The sequence below is a fragment of the Juglans regia genome, chromosome 1 (genome assembly GCF_001411555.2).
Source record: "Juglans regia cultivar Chandler chromosome 1, Walnut 2.0, whole genome shotgun sequence".
In the NCBI taxonomy this organism is placed as follows: domain Eukaryota; kingdom Viridiplantae; phylum Streptophyta; class Magnoliopsida; order Fagales; family Juglandaceae; genus Juglans; species Juglans regia.
This window is the reverse complement of record NC_049901.1, coordinates 16,362,242-16,384,122: the sequence shown is the minus strand read 5'-3', so window position 1 is coordinate 16,384,122 and position 21,881 is coordinate 16,362,242. Positions and strand designations below refer to the sequence as shown.

The following is a 21,881-nucleotide window of genomic DNA, read 5'->3' as shown; positions in this document are numbered from 1 at the left end:
TCAAGAGGAAGTACTGGTTGTGAGTGATGGAGAAAATAAAGGGGCAGATCTAAAGGTTACTCATGGGAACCCTGGAGATCTCTTTACATGTATTGACAGGGTCTCTTAATCTTAAGACTATAAAAATTAAAAGGAAGATTAGTGTTCAGTGGTTAACCATTCTGGTGAACACAGGGTATACACATAATTGTTTAGACCCAATAGTTGTAAACAAGGCCAAGTTACCCTTAGACCATATTGAGAAAGTCAACATTACGGTGGCTAGTGGAGAGTTGATCCCTAGTGAGGGAAAAAGTAGTGGAATTTGGGTAAAAATCCAAGGAACCACATTTCATGTGAAAGCCTAGGTGTTTGTGTTGGTAGGTTGTGATATGACTATTGGCATTCAATGGCTTAGGGAGTTAGGGTTGATTTTATGGAATTTCAAAAAACTTACTATAACACCCTCTTCCCATAGGCTAGACGTGTCACGTATTTTTAAAAAAAAAATAAACCTAGCAAGAGATATCAAATTTTATAAATGAAATTAGAAATTTATTTTGTAGAAAAATGTCTAATAAAATGTCTTCCAAAAACATTAAATGAATAAACTAAATAAATTCATGTCATAAAAGCGTGTTTTATTTTAGAAAATATGAAACTAAAATTAACTGCTCCTTCTATTCCTTGCCTGCCTGCTTGTAGTCATCTTCCTCACATGGGTGGTTAAAAACATGAAAACAAACTAAAATGAGTCAAAGTCTCAGCAAGAAATCCATCACAACGTAAACATAATAAACATAAGGTTTTCATAAAATCTTTCATGCTGAGAGTTTAAAATTCATGACTGTTCATACTGATGCTTATGCTATGTATGATAGATTTTACTGAATTAATTGACTGATCTGACTGATTTAACTAATTTATCTTACTGACCAACACACTTAACCCTGTGAGCAAGGTTGTGCACCGACCCCACATCCCGCGGCCGCAAGGGGAGCCGCTGATAGTATTCTGGCATACTATGGTGGATCACGACTGAGTTTGTGACTTGCACATCTACCTTGAAACTGAACTGCATTGGTACCATGCATCTGAATGGCCATCTTATTAACTGATCTGATCTTATCTTTCACTTGGATTTAAGATGGCTTACGTATCTTATACACGGGAGATGCATGACATATTACATACATAATCATAATTTCTAAATTTAAACATGATGCTGAATGACAAAAACGTATGTTATGCTGGATGACATGTTTACATATGACATGAGTGGTGCATAAATAATTGGAGGGAAATGAACTGGCTTGAATAATAATTATCTATAAACTGAACTGTGATGATCTTAATTTGTGATCGAATTACTTACATCGCTGCGCTTCTTCTTGAATAACACTTCGTAACTTGAGACCTATATACAATAATAACTATCACTAAATTTGTTTGGACACAAATAAGTACTAATATCTTAATTAAATTCACAATCTAAAAGATAGTCAAACAAATCTTTTGTTTAACCCTATAATCAATAAATCATAGTATTTAAATTACTTAAATACTAATCTATAATTTAGTAGAATTCTCGAGCTATTTTAAATTAATTCATAAAACTTAAATTCTTAAACTAAGTTTCATTTTTTAACATAATTATTAAATCTTATAAGAAATCTAATAATTTCTATTAAATACTCTTAACATCATAATTTTATTAAATTCTTAACAATATAATTTTATTAAATTCTTAACATAATAATTTTATTAAATTCTAATAAATAGACAAAGGAATATTAACACAATATTAGTCTCAATAATATACTTTGAAATACAATTCAAATTCTTTAAGCACTTCCTTATAAATAGCATTTGACTACATATTTATTTAATTAAAAACTTTGGGTTTAAAATTATTAGTCTAGTTTTAATTGAGAAAACAATCTATTTAAAATATTTAGAATAGTTCTGTAAATAATACAACCTGGCTCATAACATAATATTATTTACTATATGAGCCCAACAAAATGATAAGTCCATCCCATGCACATAAGGGCCTAGGGCCCATCAAAACATACGGATTCTTTTAGGAAATAAGACCCACGGTCAAACAAAACAAAGGAACAAAAATTGAGAGTTTTGAGAGAGAGGGAGAGGTCCTGTGATGGGCTCACCGAGAGAGTAAGCGATGGAGAAGGGTTGTGCGGCGGTTCTAGCGATAAGCGGGGGTCACGGCGGCTCAACTAGTGACTTCTCTGTAGTGGTGCGACACCGAGAGAGAAAGAGAGAGAGAGTTTAGAGAGAGACTGTTAGATCGGAAACTACCGAAACAAGATGAGGCTGGCAGCGGTCGAGGTCTTACCGGAAGGGAGTGGGTGCGTTGGGCTAAGCTGGTCGGCAGTTTCTGGCTCCACGGGTGGTGCTTCGACGTCCTATGGTGGTCAGCGGCGGTTGGGCAGAACCTAAGGCCTAAGCCAAAAATGTGTTGATCCTCTGGGTATTTTAGAAACAGAGGATTTTCGTGGGGTGGCTCACGAGTTTCTCCTCTCGTATACAGGGTAAGCACAATTTATTAGTGTAGACGATGGAGAAAAATAAAAGGAAATCTAGAGGAGTAGAGAAGTGCATGCGTATGAGAGTAGAGACGTGCGGAGTGGAGAACATTACTCATTAATAGAGTCGATTTTCCACTAGAACATTAGCAACAAATACTGAGAAACGTACAGGTTTGAGGTTTAAAGTATTTAACTTAGAGGCTAAAAATCAGATATGAGGTTCGGTGGAGATAGAGAAAAATAAATTTTAAATTTCAAACCAAACCGTAGTGAATGTAAATCTGATAAAATTTAGTAATCACTATTAAAACAAAACTCCAGCAATTATAATAGCAATTATTAAAAAATAAAGTAATTATAAATTCTGATAAAACTATAATCATAATAATAATAGAAAAATAAAAATTTACTAGGAAATTTACTTATATACCCTAAAACCAAGACTGGTATGTTACACTTACTATGAAGTCTAGTTATGGTGGAGAAACAGTGGAACTCCAGGGGCTAGTTGTAGCTCAGATGATAGATGATGGGTCCATCAACAAATGCAATAAACTTGAAAAGAGGGATAATTTTACAAGTATTAGAGGGAGAAACAAGCAGGGAACCAAGGGGTGGAAGTGACTCTCTTGTAGCAGTACAAGCATTATTAGAACATTGTTATGATGTGTTCAGTGAGCCTAAGGAACTACACCCTGAACCCATGATCATGTTATTAACTTGATCCTAAGCACTACGCCAATATCCATCAGACCCTATATATACACATATTTTCAAAAGGATGACATTAAGAAAATAGTTAAGAGTTGTTGCATTCCGGGGTTATACAACCCAATCAGAGTCCATACTCATTTCTAGTCCTCTTGGTTAAAAGCTGATGGTACTTGGATGCAGTGTGTGGATTAGGGAGCTTAATAATGTCGCCATTAAGGATAAATTCCCAATACCAGTGGTGGGGATGAACTACATGGGGCCATTATTTTCTCTAATATGGACTTAAGGTCAGGATATCATCAGATTCGGGTCAAGCCTACATATATACATAAGAATGCCTTTATGACCCATGAAAGGCACTACGATTCCTAGTAATACCATTTGGATTGAAAAATACACTTTCAATCTTCCAAAATCTAATGAATGAGATATTCAGACCCTATCTAAAGAAGTTTATACTCGTATTTTTTGACAATATTTTGGTATATAATAAGACAGAAGAGGAGCATGTGAAGCACCTACAAGTGGCTTTGGAGACTCTAAGGCATTATCAGCTATATGCTAAACTTTCTAGGTGTCACTCTGGGTGCAGTGAAATTGCTTATCTCGACCATTTCATTTCTACTTAAGGGGTGAGAATTGACCCAGATAAACTACAAGCAATGAGGGAATGGCCTATACCAAATTTCCTAAAAGCATTGAAGGGTTTTTTTTTTAGTTTGACTGATTACTACTGCAGATTTATCAAAGGCTGTGGTGGGATTCAATACCTTTAAGTAGGATGTTGAAGAAGAATGTTTTCCATTGGAGTGAAGAAGCCAAAGTTGCTTTTTACAAGCTTAAGGAAGCTGTTACACAACCACCTGTATTGGGGATGCCATACTTTTCTAAACATTTCACCATTGAATGTGATGCTTCAGGAACTGCCATAGGAGCATTGTTAATGCAACAAGGGAAAACTTTAGCTTTTTTCAGCCAAGCTTTAAAATGGAGGTAATTGATGCTGTCCACATATGAAAAGGAGATATTTTCTCTTATTTCAGCAATCCTCAAGTGGAGACCTTACCTTTTAGAACGGACTTTTGTGGTTAAAACTGACCAAAAAAGTATTAAACACTTAGGTTGCGTTTAGATGTTAAGTTAAGCTGAGATGAGATGAGTTAAATTCTTTATAAATAGTCGTGAGTTGAGATGGAGTGAGTTTTGTGGGGCCTACCTAAGATGATTTTAGATGTGTTTAGATGTTAATATGAGTTTAAATGTATTTATGGAAAGTTAAAAAAGGTTGTGGGTCACGCGTGTAAAAAAGTCTTGAGTTTAAAAATATTGTTGGTTTCACATGTAAATAGGTCTTGAGTTGAATGATATTTAGTGATTTGAGAGTTGTGTGTTTGGATGTTGGGCTAGACTTAAATTTGAACTCAACTCAGATGAGCTCAGCTGCTTCCATGTTCCAAACGTAGCCTTAATTGATCAAAAGGTGGGTACCCCTATGTAGCAAATGTGCATTTTCTAACCTATTGAGTTATGATTTCATAGTGAAGTATAAGAAAGGGGGGTTGAAAATAGGGTTGCTGACACCCTATCTAGGAAATAGATGGGAGAAGAGAAAACTTTAATGCTAATATCCTTCCCCTCTGTAGACTAGATGGATGATTTAAAAGCAACCCATGCCTTAAACCAGTAGTTGCAAGACCTCATTTCCATTTTTAGAAAGGGTAACTTAAACTCAGATTATGATGAGAGAAAGGGAATGCTCTTATATAAGAACATATTGTACATCCCTCAACATGAGAAATTTAAGAAGAGACTATTGGAGTTAACCCATAACAGCCCTGGGAGTGGGCACTCTAGCTATGACAAGACCATACATAGGATGAGAACGGATTTTTACTAGCATGGGATAAAAAATGATGTGAAACAATTCATACGTGGGTGTGATGTGTGTGAGAGGGTAAAGGTGGATAGTACCCACCCAAGTGGTTTATAACAACCCCTACCTTTTCCCTCACAACCTTGGACCCACATATCCATGGACTTTGTGGAAGGACTGCCCAGTTTCCATGAGTTTAACAGTCTATGTATAGTTGTTGATAGAATCACCAAATACAGTCACTTTACCCCCTGAAACTCTCCTACACAACCAAGATTGTGGCTAAGTTATTCCTTAGAAATATCTTCAAATTACATGGACTTCCCTTATCTATTGTTTTACCCCCTGAAACTCCCCTACACAACCAAGATTGTGGTTAAGTTATTCCTTAGAAATATCTTCAAATTACATGGACTTCCCTTATCCATTGTATATGACAGGGACATCACCTTCACAAGCCATTTTTGGCAAGAATTATTCACCCTACAAGGAGTCCAAATGTCACTAAGCATAGCCTATCACCATCAAACCAATGGACAGACTAAGGAAGTTAACAAAGCCTAGAGAACTATCTGAGGTGTTTTACAAGAAATAGGGCAAAGAACTAATCCCTATGGATTCCTTTAACCGAGTGGTGGAATAATTCCACCCTCATATGTCGACCAAATTAACCCCTTTTGAGTCCTATATGGATACCCTCCCCCACAACTTATTGACTATATTCCAGACACAACAAGAGTGGAGGCAGTAGAGGCTAACTTGAGATCTAGAGATCAGAATTTTCAACTGCTTCACCTACACAAGGCTCAAGATGGAATGAAAAAGTATGTTGATTTAAAAAGAAAAGATAGGAATTTGAAGTTGGGGAGTGGGTGTACATGAGACTTTAACCCGATCGGTAGACTTTAGTGACCCACCGATGCAACCTCAAACTGCCCCCCCCCCCCCCCCTTCGAGACTATTTTGGCTCTTTTCTAATAGTACAGTAAGTAGGGATGGTGGCATATTGGCTGGATGTGCCTCAGGGATCTTGGATACACCTCACCTTTCATGTGTCTCAACTTAAGAAAAAGTTAGAGGCTAACCACACCGCAATCCCCACCTTGCCGCCTGTGGATGACCAATGAACCCTTCGTCTTGAGCGGAAGGAGGTGTTGGGGCATCGTATGAACAAGGCTAGGGTCGAACTTTTGATTCGATGGCAAGGGCAGGGAGTAGACGATGCGACTTGGGAAACTTATTCATGGCTAAAGGAATATTTTCGTCACCTTGCAAGCAAGGTGTTTTGAAGAGGAAGGGTCTGTCACCAATTAAGGAACTAGGGTTTGAGAAGAAGTATCTTTGAGAAGACATGGCCTTGTTTGTATTCATAGCCCATCTCAATTCATTTCAACTTATCTCACTACTATTCACTACTATTCAGCAACTTTAACTCACAAATCTTACTACTATTCACAACTTATCTTATTATTATTCACAACTCATTTCAACTCATCTCAATTCATCTTCGAATTTAAACGACACATATAGAATCAAGTTGAGAGAAGACTTTAGTTACATGAGTTTATGTTCGTTGCTTAACTATTTAGCTTAAGTGTATGAGTTCCTTAGATATTATGTGATGGGCCACTTATGTTACTTAGTGGTTAAGTACTTATGGGCTGGAGCATTGTTGAAAGGCCCAGACATGAAGTATTTTTGTAAACTGGCCCATGGCCATTTAGTGTCAGTTTAGTGATTCTTGGTTTATTTCGGCCCAGGCCTAAGGCCATAGAAGGAAAATTCAGTTACAAGAGTAGACATTATGTATACTCTCAAGAAAACATTGTGACGATCTGTAAAAAGTAATAGAATTCTCGATTTTCTTTCTTGTCCTTCTTCTACCTAGAGGTTGCTCTCCTCGAAGAGAGCCTTTCACAATGTAATTTTTCAGTTAATCTGGGTGTGTTACAATGTTGCTGTTGGAAACATTGCAGGCACTACTAAGAATTGCCTTAACAATATTATTATTCAATATTAATTTTTTGTTTAAATAGGTACATCATCATCCATGTGATGAAAGGTATATGATGCATGAGGATCCGAGTCAGATGATGCTGAGATGTTAGATTGCATGTTGATGGCACTAAATTATACCTTGAGATGGCATATCAGCGCAAGTACAACAGGAAACCATAGTATTTTCTTGATTTGGGACAGTTTTGAGCACGTGTCGGTATTTTGATCATAACTTTAGTTATGAGTATCACAATCATGCATATGATCCCAATTCAAGAAACTATTTTTGGCGCGCACGTCATGAACACCAGCTATGCTTAGTGTGCATCATTTTCAAGGTCAAAATCAGTTGTTTTCTCCTTTAAATCTTCATTTTTAGATATTTTTTACATTTTATAGTAATATTTCATTTTTCGTTTAGGAAGTAATTTTGAACCTGATTTTTGCCAGCTTTTTGACAAATTAATTCTTTATTTGCATATTTATTTTTGGTGTGTTTATTAGGATTTAGCTATTTTTGCTAAAAAAAAAAAAAAAATCGAATTACAACTATTACAACCTAGCTTGTGAGTTAATTTCGACATTCTTTAGTCTTGATAATTTTCAATTGAAAATCAGAGTTGTTTTCTCTATGTCTTTTTACGAATCTCATCTTCTCTGTATTGATCATCTGATGAAACTAACCACTAGAATTAATTTAAATTTTGTCCAACGTCAATATATCATTGCCACCATAAGCTTATGATCCCTGATTGGACTGGGAAAGTTGAAACCCTTTACACTCTACAGATCGAATTTAGTTTACATCCAATTAAACCATCGGATGTATCGTGCTATTTAAATGAACGCACGAGATTGATTGAGAAAAAATTATTAATAATTATTATCTAGTAAGTGTTATTATCTGCTATTTACAGTAAAAGTGTCTTGAAAGTGTTCCAAGTGCTTCAAAAGATGTATTTTAGAACACATTGAATATGCGAAGAAAATCTCCCTTGGCCAAGTATTGTGGAGAAAACTCCTCTAAACTGCAGATTTGAGCTTCTACTTTAAAAGTCCACATAGGTAAAACTCCACACTTCATTTCAAAACAAATATTAAGATAATGGAAGAAACAGTAGGGCTCATGGCACCTGAAAAAGATGCATAAGAGTCTGGATAACTGCTAAAAACAATCCATCATACGCCATGATATATATCATTGGAAAAGCCCATCACGCGCTATCCTACAACCATTACTACTAGAGAACAAAGTGGTGGAGAAAGAAGCATCTTGGTGGTTAGAGTTCTCGTTAAAACAGAGGAGTAATCTGACCCACCAATCACAGTAAAAGGGAGAAAAATCAAGAACCAAGTAAAGGCTAACAGCACTCTCATTCTGGATCAGGCGAACCACCAGGTACGAGCTGCATTTGGCACAAATGTGTAAGAACGGTGATTTAGATAGATATCTAAAACATATTTCTTTTTGTGACAACGCTCCATTAGCATAGGTTACAAGAAGCAAAAAGCAGTTAACAGTCTTGCAGAAAGTAGTTAAAATGAGAGGGTTTAGTATTTAGTATTTAATATTTAAATGCTTTGGGACTTCTAAAACTGGTAGTTGAAGCTAAGTACAGGTATTTTAAATCAAAGGTGGAAGAAAGAGATTATCGAAACTTGAAAAACAAAATTAAAAAACTCGAACAAATGGCCCATGACTTTTGACTAGTTTATGGGCAAAAAATGAAAAAAAAAAAAAAAGACAGACATCGTTGCACTTACAATGGCAATGTTGTTTCCATTTAGTAAAATCTGATCAAGCTTTGTTATCCGTCTCCCTTCAGCAGTGATCTCACTGTTACAAACATAGAAGCAGAAATGAAAATAAAATCAGGAATAATGCAGAAATCTTAACAGGAAATCCTTTAACCGTTAAGATTTCTAATGATACAAAAAAAGTAGCTGGATAATTATTGTGAACAAGCAAACACATAGTGCGCACACATAATGGGTGGCCAAGAGAAAAGGGGGGAGGGTGGGGGGGGTGAGAATTACTATTTAATCTATTAGTGTAATTAATCAAACCTCCATCATTGTTCGCTACATGTAATGAAAACCGCAATTTTGAATCTCAAACTGGGAAAAAAAATACCACCAAAGCTAAGCACATTGTTCACACCAAAACAAAAGCTGATAATTTTTGCAATTACAAAGCCATCTAGGACATGATCCTTCAAAAACTCGGAAAAGGAGGGCATCCGCACTAGGGCCCAGGCTCAAATTTTCCATTTGGGAGATATGTTACCACTTATTAGACAAGACCACATTGAATACACACAAACGCATCATGTATGCATGTAGTTATAACAATTAAGTAACATTTGATTTGCCAGCTTTTCACATGTTGCATACATTTATGTATGTAGGTATCACAATTAAGTTAGGATACTTTGGAAGAACTTTTTAAGTCTTTATCTTTTGTACAAGCAACAATACAAGTGAGCTTAAAAATGGGAAAGAGAACCAGAAGAAGAAAAGTAAGAAGAAAAAATGCTCAAGCAATTGGGAAAAAAAATGCCTTCCAAACAAAGATTTGCCAAAAAAAAAATATCACTAGACAACGAATCAGCCGAACACAATTCTGAAGCAAATATATGAGATCCAATATTAAGTTTTGTGTTTTTATTTTAAATCAAGTGTTCTTTCCATCCTTTTTCCCACAAGATTTGAAATCCTCTATAATGGAAATGAGCATTTGCCCATACAAATAACAGATTGTATGTCAGGCGATTTACATAGAGGATATAACAGAGACCTAAACTTTGCCTAACCCATAGGGGTTGGCTCAAGTGGTAAAGGCCTTGGGCTCAGGGGTATGCTCCTCCCCAAATCTAAGATTCAAATCCCCTTGAGTACAAACAATCTCTTGGTACCATCAGACTGGAGGATTTTTGCCTTGAATTACCCGAGGCGCACTTGCGGGAAGCTCCTTGCCAAGGGCTTGTGCACCCCCGGGATTAGTCGGGACACTGTTCTCAGACACTTAGTGCTAATAAAAAAAAAGACCTTACTCTTGTCTGTAACTCTGATGAGAGATGGATAGAGACCTGGATAGCTACTAATCACCTCTCTTACCTTTAGAAAATTAGAAGGCCCGTGTCCTATGTAAACTGGCAAATTCAAAGTTTACAAATTTCAAGATGACAACTAAAGAATGAACAAATGAGGGCGGAACTACTAAATTCCCATAACTCAGTGGAATAACTCAACGGACCATACAATCTAAGAGAACAAAACCAAAACCACTTCAACTCCAACCAAGTTGTATCTCCAACTATAAGTATCGACAGGGTGATAGACATCTAATAAAAGAACAAAAAATTGAATGCAGCTTCATCACTGGCTTCCATAGGGATTGAAGGGATTCTCTAATTAGAAAAAAAAAAAAAAAACAACTTCCATTGTAGACCATAGCAAAATAAAATATCTTCAAGATTACACCATGGCACAGCCTGTTAAGCATTTAAGTTTAACAAAAAAAATCTTGCATTCCAGAGCAAGATCTCCCAAATTGAAGTCAACTAGTGAGAGGAAAGGTTCTTTTTTCAGAGTACTCCCTGGAAAAATGCAGTGGAGATGGGGCGGGAGTTGAGACCTATAGCTCAGAAGATTAGAACATGCGGCTACGAACCACGGAGCCAGGGGTTTGAATGCCTCCATTATATTCTACCGACAACAGACAGCCCATGCAAGAATGTGGAAAGGGATATTTTACAAAATAGAACGTCTAAAAAGGTTAAGATGATCGAATTTAAAACCAAGCAGATGTATGCTTTCTCCAGCCTAGTTGACTCCAACAGACTTACCACGACTGGGGATGAAACCCTACTTCTCTATGGTTTATGTAAAAGGGAACATTTCACTGGCATCTTCAGCAATAACACAAACGCACCAAAAATTTGTCCATGTCACGCGGTCCCTTCATATTTACAAAGCCCAAACCAACATACACGTCGACCTTTTTTTCCGCAACTCTCGAGCAACACATTGACGATAGCCGACAAATGAATATACCATCAGAAGCTGGAGCACTATACAACTACCGGCTTGCTTAAACAGAAGTTTCCAACAGCATAAAGCCGAAACCAGCAATAAGAGCCTAAAGCCATACCGACAATAATAAAAGTCCTAACTTTCAACTCCAGAATCCCTTTGCTTTCCTTTCCTTCCCCGCAATCTTATGAAGGAAACCCAATTGACACACATAAGCATATAAGACCAATATTCACAATCCCATTATCATAAATCAGTAAATAAAACTAAAACCCTAATACAATACACATGCAATGAGTGAGGAACATACTACTCTGTGACGTCTTCGAGTACCATATTGACGTAGACGTCGAAGCCCCTGAGAGTACCAACGAGCTCCTTGTCCCCCTTCATTATCACCCATATCTTCGACCCAATGCACCTATCAATTAGTTCTGCATGTTTTCCATCACAGAACCCAAAAAAGGAAAAAAATCAATTTTCTGTTCTGTTTTCTAGAGAGAGAGAGAGAGAAACAGAGAGAGCGAGAGAGAGACCTGACGGGAGCAGCTGCGAAGGATTGTTAGCGGCCATTGAGCGTTTGAAAGAAGCGAGCGGTGGCAGTGCCCGAAGCGATTAAGGAAGGCCTCGAGTCTCCAAGTTGAATTTTGCAGGTTTGCTCTGGGATATGTAGGAACAAACTTTTACTTGACCAAACTATCCTTCGATGTTTCCAATATTTACGCACAAATTTTGCAACCTATCGCCTCCAAGGCTCCAAGTCCTTGATTTGCTGCTCTGTTCAAAAGTCAATGTCCTCTAGTGTTTCAGTTCAAAGTTATCAAACATTGCTTGGCCACTTCACTTTGTAAGTTTGTACTCGAGCCCTCTTGATTTTCCATGATTTGATCTCGACTCTTATATTTGTGGTAATCTTTTATCAGTATCTGATCATCGATCAAATGGACCATCCTCCCTCCATTTATTTATACTTTGATCATTGAGTTCATGAGACCACCAAGTTTTAGATGGAATGAAGTGACATAATTACATTGGTTAATTATTAAATAAATTATTAAATAATTATAGGTATATTGTTAATTTTTCAACATGTAGGCCATTTTTTATTAAGTTTGCTCATGCTACCAAAGAAACAACAGTCTCGTTTGGTCTTCGGGTGACGTTCACCCAAGGGATCATACTTTTTTTATCTTGAAAAAATAAAATTTGATATTCCCCTTAGCATTGGCTCGAGTCAAGACTTGCATGAATATTGTTGAAAGACTTTGAAATCTTGAACCTAACTAAAGATCTTGAAGCCTTGAGCAAACTTATTAGTTATTTTCAAGGTTTATCGAACCCAAGCTTTTTCAAGACCACACTCAGAGGGATGTAAAGTACAAACTTTCAACCAATGCACCCTTAATTTTGTTAATTTCTTTTTTTTTTTTGAATCATTTCATCAACTTTCATTTATTGTAAATCGTTACAAAGATTGTCCTTTACAATATACTGTTGTATCGAGTTTGGTACTTCTTCTATCCAAACAAATTCCTCATCATACAAAAGTGCCATTTTTGCCAAGTTGTGAGCTACTTCGTTACTTTCCCTATAATTGAAGACCACCTTCCAGTTGCTGTACTGATGCCTTAGTTGTTTTATATCTTCAACAATCTGTCCCCATCTGGAATCCTCTTCTTCATCTGACATCACAGCTTCAATCAATTCTTTTGAGTCTCCTTCAAACTCCACATCCACCATGCCAATCTCTAAGCAGAATTCCATTGCTCTCCATAACGCCATACCCTCTGCCACAAATGCATTTTGGCCTTCCCTTCGTGAAGCACTCAAAGCAGCAACAACCTCCCCTTCTTATCTCTTATTACCACCCCCATTCCAATCTTTGAGCTACTCTGGTCAAAGGCCCCATCAAAATTTACTTTGAAATCTACATCAACAGGACATCTCCAATGACTTTTTCCTCTATCCTCTCCCTTCCCCTTGTTCAAACCAGTTTTTTTCTCATTTACTGAGTAATAGTCCTCCAATCCCGTAACTGCCATCTGCACTACATTACCAGGCCTCCAAAATTTGTTTTCAAAGACATATTTATTTCTTCTATACCAAATACCCCTCATTATTACAGCCACCTTCTCAATGCTTTCCTGATCCATAACTCTGCACAAGTCCAACCATTTTTGTTCAAAATTACAATCTCCAGAAGGCCACTTACTTATTGGGCTCCTTGTATCCCCCCATACATCAACTGTTGCAGGGCAAGACCACATTACATGAGATATTGTTTCTTCATTCAAGTTGCAAATTGGGCACAAGGGATCCTCTACAATCTTTTTCTTCTAGAGGTTTTTCCTTGTGGGCAATAAATCACTCACAGCTCTCCACACAAACAGCTTTGTAGCAGCTGGTACATTCATTCTCCACATTTTTGACCATATCTCATTTCTTTTCTCAGAATTAGAAGGCTCACCACCTGTCTGCAAAAGCCTTTGCTGGACCATATGGTAAGCACTCCTCACCGAGTACTTCCCATTCTTTGTTTGACCCCACACTAGCTTATCTGCTATACCCCTTTGACTGATAGGGATTGATCTCACAATCTCAGCTTCTTCCTTTGACAGCACTGCATTTACCATATCCAACTTCCAGCATCTATTTTCCTCATCAATTAATTCACAAACCTTTGCATCATCTTGCAGCATCGATACAGGAGACTGAACACAGTATGTAGTTTTGGTAGGCAACCATTTCTGTCCCCAGATCTTAATATCCTTACCATTCCCCACCCTCCATATAGCCCCTTCCCTTACCACCCTCCATAGCTGCCCATACACTTCTCCAGATTAGAGAAGGGAATCTGCCAAGTGATGCCTCCAGAACCTTTGAATGCTTATAGTATTTTTCCTTAAAAATTTTGTTAATTTCTTATACCATATTACTATACATTCCTCAATATACCTTTCTAACTTGGGACCTATTAGAGGTATATTTAGCATCAAATTCTAGCGTGAATGTAGGCTTGATTGATGCCACTGCATCTGGTCATGAATATCATACACAGTTGGAAAGCAGCCTCACAATTGGAGTGCTTGCATATAAATAAAGTCAAACCAATCCAAATGATATCATTCTTATATTATCATCCACTGCAATCATATAATTGATTATCTTGATGATGGAATATTTGAATAATTTCCATTGTAATCCATTTAATCATGGACATACCTTAAATGCTAGTTCATATGTAACATGTATATATACTTAATGAGGTTGTACTGTAATGTTGTGAAGATTAATATACATCAATTTCTTCCTTTGTTTTTGCATGGTATTAAAGCCCCTCAGGAGTTAATACCTATTTGATCCTTTGATCCAAACTATTGCTATGTTTTCCTCTACTCACTCGTCTTCCTCTTCCTCCTCTTTGTACCTCCTAGCATTACTCATTTTATTTCTATCAAATTAGATAGCAATAACTATCTCAACTGGGTATCACAGTTTTTGCCTATGTTGCATAGCCATGATCTTATGGGCGTAGTTGATGGCATTGAGCCATGCCCACCAAAATTCCTTCGTGATGGGTCAGGGAACTTGTCTACAAAGATAAATCTAATCTCTTACTGTGGCAGAAGAAGGATCAATACCTTTTCAGCTGATTCAACACCACCTTGCCCAACAATATTTTGCCATCTGTCTATGGTTTACATACCTCCAGGCAAGTGTGGACTTCTTTGGCAACTTGATTCTCCTCACAATACAGGTCCAGAGTGGCCTACTTGAAGCGACAACTTCAGTCCTTGAGTCAAGGATCTCAAACTTGTAGTCAATATCTTGGTCAAGCCAAGATCTCTGCTGACCAACTCACAATAGCAAGAAAGGCAGTGGATGATAATGACCTCATCTCCTACATCTCGGGAGGTCTTAACCCAACTTACACAACTTTCATCACCTCTTTCCATTTTGCTACCCAAGACTCTGTGATGTCCTTTGAAGACTTCCAGGCTGAGCTATTGAGCCATGAGATTCTCCTTGGAAACCAACACCAACAACAACCCTCTAAGTCAGGCAACTTTGCACTTTATTCTCAAAAGTCCAAGTCCTCCAATTACATAGGAAAGAACCCTAGACAGTAAATGAATAACTATCAATCCAAGAAACTAAAAGGACATAGGAACTCTTTCAAAGGTGAATCAAATTAGTGGTGAATCAAATTAGTCCAACCTTCACAAAGCACCTTGCCAAATCTGTTGGAAAACAAGTCACCAAGCCTTAGACTGCTACTAAAGGATGAACTTATCCTATCAAGGAAGGAATCCTCCCTCTCAATTTTTAGGAATGGATGCAAGAACCAACTCAATTGTTGTTGACTCTGATGGTGGCCCCCTCAGCCCCCACTTGGGATTGAACGGTGACTGAAACGTCGGGACATGTAACACATGAATACACACCCCTTATACATGACATATAATATGCAATACTCCTAAATATACTAGCAGTATGCAATAAGTAATGCAACAGAATGTATATATGGGTTGTGTGAAACTAGGCAACGCCTAAAGCAATTGCCTTAGCACATGGTACCATAAAACTATGCATAACTTGCCATCATCAAAAGATTTCATTTCAAAGAGTACCCAAAAGATGGATATGTTCATTTTTCCCAAAACACGGGACCAACGATATAACAATTTCCACAAAAGTTTAAACCTTCAGTCATGTCTCTTCCACAAAATTTTCTAAGTTCCCATGGTCCCCCTTTTTTTTTTCAAAAGCCTATCTTAGTCAGACTTCTTCCTCTTCTCCAGGAGGCGATCCTTGTCCCTATTCTTTAGCCTCTTGGTCTCCTCTATGAGCTGCAAGGCCTCATAAATGAGCTAGCCGACATTCTCTATCCTATCCAAAATAGAAGGCTCAAACGAGATCTCATTAGTCTTGGACACCTCCTTGTTGGTTGGGAGTACCTTGGTCCTCTTGCGTTTTGTCATCTAAACCTATCACAATTTCTACCATTTCGGGTGAAGAATAGTAGTGAAAACTATTACAATGAGATTTTGAGAAATCTCAGCAAGTAAGCACACAACATACAATGATTAACATAAGCATACAAGTGGCAAACCATGGAATGCATGCATAAACATGTACTTGACACATGACATGACCAAAACTTGACTTATGCACTTGACATTTTTTAAAAGACATGTAACAGATTCTTTGACTTTTTAGAAAAATATTCTCTTGTCATCATTTCATATCTTGTTAATCACATGATCTGGAACGTATCATATCATATCACGTGATCCGTATCATGTAGGCTCATTGCCTCGTTCTTATAACACATGTGGACACATCCCGGCTCTTTTATGCACTATATGTTCTTGCTAGTTACCACACCACTAACAGTCCGTACACCATGGTGAATGCGTCTTATTCATATTCATATCATGATAACATGACAATATTTCGTCGAGTTATTTATCTTAGTCATGGCACCCACTAGCATTAGGTGCTACATTGCTCTGGCATCCTTTCCAAAAAGATACATTCGAGGCACGCCAATGGCTCTTTGTTGACCTAGGGGTTACCACTCTATTCTTAAGTACCCCAGAGTGGAAATATGAGTTACACTAGGAAATTCTCCCGTCCTAACATTTGGGGTCGTGATAAAATATTTTAGATACTTTTTATGTTCTTTTTAAAAAGACAATTTACACAAATGCATGTGACATAAGACTTAAGAAGTGTTCCTTCTCATACTAGACACGTGACACGTGAGATGCCTTGCATGGAACTCATTAAGCATAACGTATGCAATTCATGGCATGATAGCATATGTAAAACATCAAAATAATTTCATGAACATGAGCAAATAAAACTTCAAAGGCATGTAACATAGAGAATTTTCACTTAATCATGTTCCATACTTGAAGCATAATAGACAATATTCATGGCATCGATGAATCGAACATGAAATCATGGAAACATCATATAAATCCGAAACTTACAACATCACAATAGCCAAAAACTTCAAGCAAAACCAAATTATGAGCATGTGATTCATGGCATTTTCAACATAGTTCCGAAACATATAACATTTCCTCATGATCTTATACAAATCGAAGCAATATATTCAACCAAGCAAAGACATAGATTAACATTCAAAGATGAGAATAACAATGAAATATTTATACAAATATATACGTATGTTAGCCAAACTAGGTTGAGTGTATACTTACAAAAATCTTTCGGGAAAACAAATAGCAAGCTATAAATGGGATGTGCAAATTGTTAGAACAAGGGTTTTAAAAACCCGAATCTATGTGTATGAGTGTGTGTGGTTTCGGGTTGTCTCTTGTTCTTGGAGTTCCAAGACCATTTGGTTCTAGGGTTTCTAGACATGAAGACCCTTCAAAATTCGTGGCTCTTGATTAGATCTTGAACATGTGTGTGTGGTTCATGTGGGTGGCCGAATGTGTGGAGGTTCTAAATCCTCAAGGTCTCGACTCCCTCTCTTTTCTCGAAAACCCTAGGTTATTTCAAGATGAAACAACCTTGAACTAAAGTGTGCTTTTCAAAAATCTAGAACTCTTTAGAGATTCATCATCTCCTTAAGTTAAACGTGAGTGATGTGAAGAAAAATAGAAAGTAAGAGATCATCACCGTAGCCTCCTTCTTGCTAGTGTCGTGGTCCTCTCTTGAATGTAGATAAGAGTAGCCTCTCTTGTTTGGATGGAAGGAAAGTGAGAGAAATGTGATAAATATTCAAGTGTTGGTGTGAAGTGGTATGGAGGATTGAGAGCATAGGCAAATTTCAAAAAATGATAAGGGAAGAAGAACCCTTGGGCGTGTGTCTCTCTTCCCCTTTTATAGAATTCATCTCAAGCTCTCATTGGTTGCTTGTGGTCCAATGCATGAAGGACAAGTGTAATCTCTTTTCTCCCTTCTAGCTGAATGTCTCTTCCTCTTCCATATCCTTGGATTGTTTTGGGAAGGTGGAAAGATTACTTGGGAGTGTGGCCCTTGACCTAGCCGAATGTTTTGTTCTTTATGCCCTTTCTTTTTTTGTCTAGATACAATGCATTTTAAGGTAAAAAGGTAATTAAATCTCTATGTCTCTTCATTTTCCAAAAGTAAAGCTTTGCATGTGTGACACTTGGCATAGGCGTGTGGTTTGCCCTAGCCATCCATCTCCTTTCTCAATTCTCATGTGTTCCTTCATTTTCTAGTGCCCCTTCCCTATGTGACTTTTCACTTTTCCAAGAATCTCTTTAGTAACCCTAAGGTGACAAGTGGCGTGTGTGAGTGTGCATTTGGATCTAGTGGCCAAAAAAGTAAAGGTACATTGGTCATTTTGCATAGTTGTCCCTTCATATTCATTCTAGAAAATCCTTACATGCTTGACAAGTGGCAATATTTGAAGAGAATCTCTTGGATGGGTGTGTGGGGTGGAAACCGAACCCTCCTTTTTGTCCCTTGGGCTTCCTCATGCAAATCCTTCTTGGAAATCCCCTTGTTCTTCCCTAGGTGCCACTTCCCTATGCAAGTTCATCTTAAAACTTCAAACTCATGCCAAATGGCATGGTGTAGGCGTGTGGGTGAGTTGGCCGAAAGTCTCTTGGCCTTCTCTAGGTTATTTCTTCTTCCTTTCATCTAGAAGATCTCTTGCATGTATAACATGTGGCATCCAAGCTAGGGTTGGCGTGCATGCCTTCCCAAACATGTTTCTCTCTCCCCCTTAGCCCACTATCACGTCCAGGTACATGGCGCTATGATGCATGACACATGGCACTTGTGACAAGGGCTTTTGGTCATGGGCCAAATGTTTTTAGGGTTTTTGGGCTTGGGTTTCTCATGGTGACCGAAATATACATGGGCTTAGTTGGCCTTCTCTTGGGCTTGGGTTGCTATCTACAAAACCAAGGCCTAAATCCAACTAGACATATTCTCCTGGTCCTAAAATAATACTAAGGCAACAAAACTAAACACGAATGTAATCTAATAATGTTCCGGGTTATCACACTGATGAACAACCTTGATTTGTTGACAGTGGAGCCAAAAACCATGTCACTGTTACCTTGGAGAATCTCACCTTTCAAGAGTTATTCAAGGGTGATGAAGAAGTAGTTGTGGGAAATTGTTCAAGTTTATCAATTCTAAACACTAGTTCCTTAATCTTATTTCACTCTCACAAACCTTTCAAACTTAATAATATTCTCACTGTCCAAAGTCTTGTGCTGATAACAGTTGATGGTTTAAGCTAACTGACACTCAGTTTTTTTATGAAGGACAACCTCAAAGGACAGATTCTTATCCAAGGACAAAGTAGAGATGGACTCTACTCTATTTTTCATTCCAAGCCATAAAATTTACTGCTTTTCTTGGAGTCTTAGCCAATGCCAATGTTTGGCACCATACGTTAGGGCATCCAGCACCTCCAATAGAGAGAAACTGAAAAAATATGCACACCTTCCAATTATTGAGTCTTTTAAGCATGTAGCAATTTGTGAGGCTTGTCAATTGGCTAAGGCCAAAACTCTCCCATTTCCAGCTTCTAATATTGTAACCATGGAGCCATGCTCTTCTAGCACAATCTAAACTTCCAAACACCTACTGGGTTGATGTCTTTAACACCTCTGTGCATCTCATAAATCGTCTTCCTAGTCAGTATTGAGTAATGAATATCCCTACTTCAAACTACTTCACAAGGCTCCTGACTAGTCCTCACTAAAAGTTTTTGGTTGTACTTGTTGCCCTCTTCTTAAACTCTACAACACTCATAAACTCATGTACATGCCCAAGAAATGCATCTTCTTAGGTTATTGTTCCAACTATCGAGGTTATAGGTGCCTTAATTCAATGTCTGGAAAATTATCATCAATCTAAATGTAGCATTTGATGAGCATTTATTCCCTGCTCAGGATTAGAATTCATCTCTACTGGTGTCCTCTGCAAGAGATCTGCCTCCTCTACATGTTAGTACTTCACAAACACTTGGTGTCAGCTCACCTTTACACCACACTTCAACAACACAAAGCCTTGATACTTTACTCACCATTAGCCTTACACCTGCTGCACTCAAGTCTCCTCCACCCCAAGACAATTTATCTTCTACTTCCAATCCAGAACCACCTTTAATAGCCACCATAGCAAAGGAACCAGTAGCCTCTACTGCATCTTCTTCTGATCTTGCGATAGCCACTAGACATCCAATGACCACTAGGTCCATGGATGGCTCTTGTTGACCCAAAAGCTTTTCAGACTACAAGTTTTACTCAACCACTAAACATCCTCCAATGGCCTTGCACTCCATGGCCTCTAACACAACTCTTCCAGCTACACCCTCCCTTTTCTCATAGGCCATCAAATCTCTCCAATGGACTCAAGCCATGAAAGAAGAGTTTGAGGCTCTACAAACCAACTACATTTAGACTTTGCGCCTGAGACCCTCTCACAAGAATGTAATCCACAACAAGTGGGTGTTCAAAACCAAGCAAAAAGCTGACGGGTCCCTTGACAAATTTAAAGCAAGACTTGTAGCCAAGGGATATGAACAAAAAGATGGAATAGACTACACTGAAACATTCAATCCAGTAGTCAAAACTTCCACCATTATAACCATATTGACCATTGTCGTACATTTCAAATGGCATTTGAGACAAGTTGATGTTTCTAATGCTTTCCTTCATGGCATTTTTGAAGAGAAGGTCTACACGGAGCAGGCACCTGATTTTGTTGACACACAGCATCCCAACCATGTTTGCAAGGTTAAAAAATCAATTTATGGCCTTAAACAGGCCCATCGGGCCTGGTCCAATAAGCTTGCTACGACACTCCTTGCTCTCGGCTTCCATGAGTCCAAAGTGGATTACTCCATTTTTTCCTTTTTAATCACTCTAATGTTCATATATTTGTTTTGATCTATGTAGATGATATCATCCTCACAGGGAACAATATCTCTACCATGACCAACTTGATCACTTGCCTCAAGAGTAGCTTTGCTATAAAAGATCTCAGTCCCATCAACTTTTACTTGTCATTCATGCATAGTCCCTATTCAAGATGAAAGAAGCTAAGCCAGCAAAGACACCCATTCCAGCAAGAGCTTAACTCTCCCAACACAATGGAGACCCCATCGAAAATGCTACTGAGTATAGGCAACTTGTTGGTGCCTTGCAATATCTCACCTTAACAAGACCAATTGTGTCAATTTATACACAACCCCACAACCCCACAACTATCCACTGGACAATAGCAAAATGAGTATTGTGCTACCTCAAAGGCTCACTCAACCATGGTCTTTTGTTTACTCAAGGTTTACTTGCTTTCAATCCCTACAGTGACTTAGATTGGGCTGAAAATCCTGATGATAGAAGATCCACCACTGGCTATGCCATCTATATTGGGCCTTACTTAATTAGGTGAAGTGTAAAGAAACAATCAGTAGTTTCCAAATCTAGTACAGAGGTTGAATATCGCTCATTTTCCCTCACCATCGCTGAGTTGTACTAGATCATAATGCTCTTCCAAGAATTTCGAATTCCCATTACCACGACTCCTACACTGTGGTGTGAAATTTTAAGAGCTTTATCCTTGCCCACAAATCCAGTTTTTCATACTAGAACTAAGAACATAGAGGTTGACTACCATTTCATAAGAGAAAAAATCGTCAACCGAGACATTAACACTCCGTACATCTCCACCATTGACTAAGTGGCTAACATCTTCACTAAAGGACT

The 21,881-nt window shown here is 37.9% G+C and overlaps 1 protein-coding gene across 1 annotated transcript; it reads right to left on the bottom strand.

Moving 5' to 3' along the window:
* Positions 1-8,178: 8,178 nt before the first annotated feature.
* LOC109006046 (sm-like protein LSM5) lies at positions 8,179-11,835 on the bottom strand. Its single transcript, XM_018985195.2, has 4 exons — positions 11,688-11,835; positions 11,462-11,585; positions 8,881-8,953; positions 8,179-8,522 (listed from the first exon to the last, which is right to left on the bottom strand). Exons 1-4 carry the CDS (start codon positions 11,722-11,724, stop codon positions 8,490-8,492), a joined length of 267 nt encoding a protein of 88 aa, XP_018840740.1. The 5' UTR covers positions 11,725-11,835; the 3' UTR covers positions 8,179-8,489.
* Positions 11,836-21,881: the final 10,046 nt, after the last annotated feature.

Coding starts and splice junctions, on each gene's coding strand:
- LOC109006046 (XM_018985195.2), bottom strand. CDS start 11,724: ATGGCCGCTAACAATCCTTCGCAGCTGCTCCCGTCAG. Junction 8,954..11,461: donor CTCGAAGACGTCACAGAGTA/GTATGTTCCTCA, acceptor TGTTTGTAACAG/TGAGATCACTGCTGAAGGGA. Junction 8,523..8,880: donor ATGGAAACAACATTGCCATT/GTAAGTGCAACG, acceptor TGCCAAATGCAG/CTCGTACCTGGTGGTTCGCC.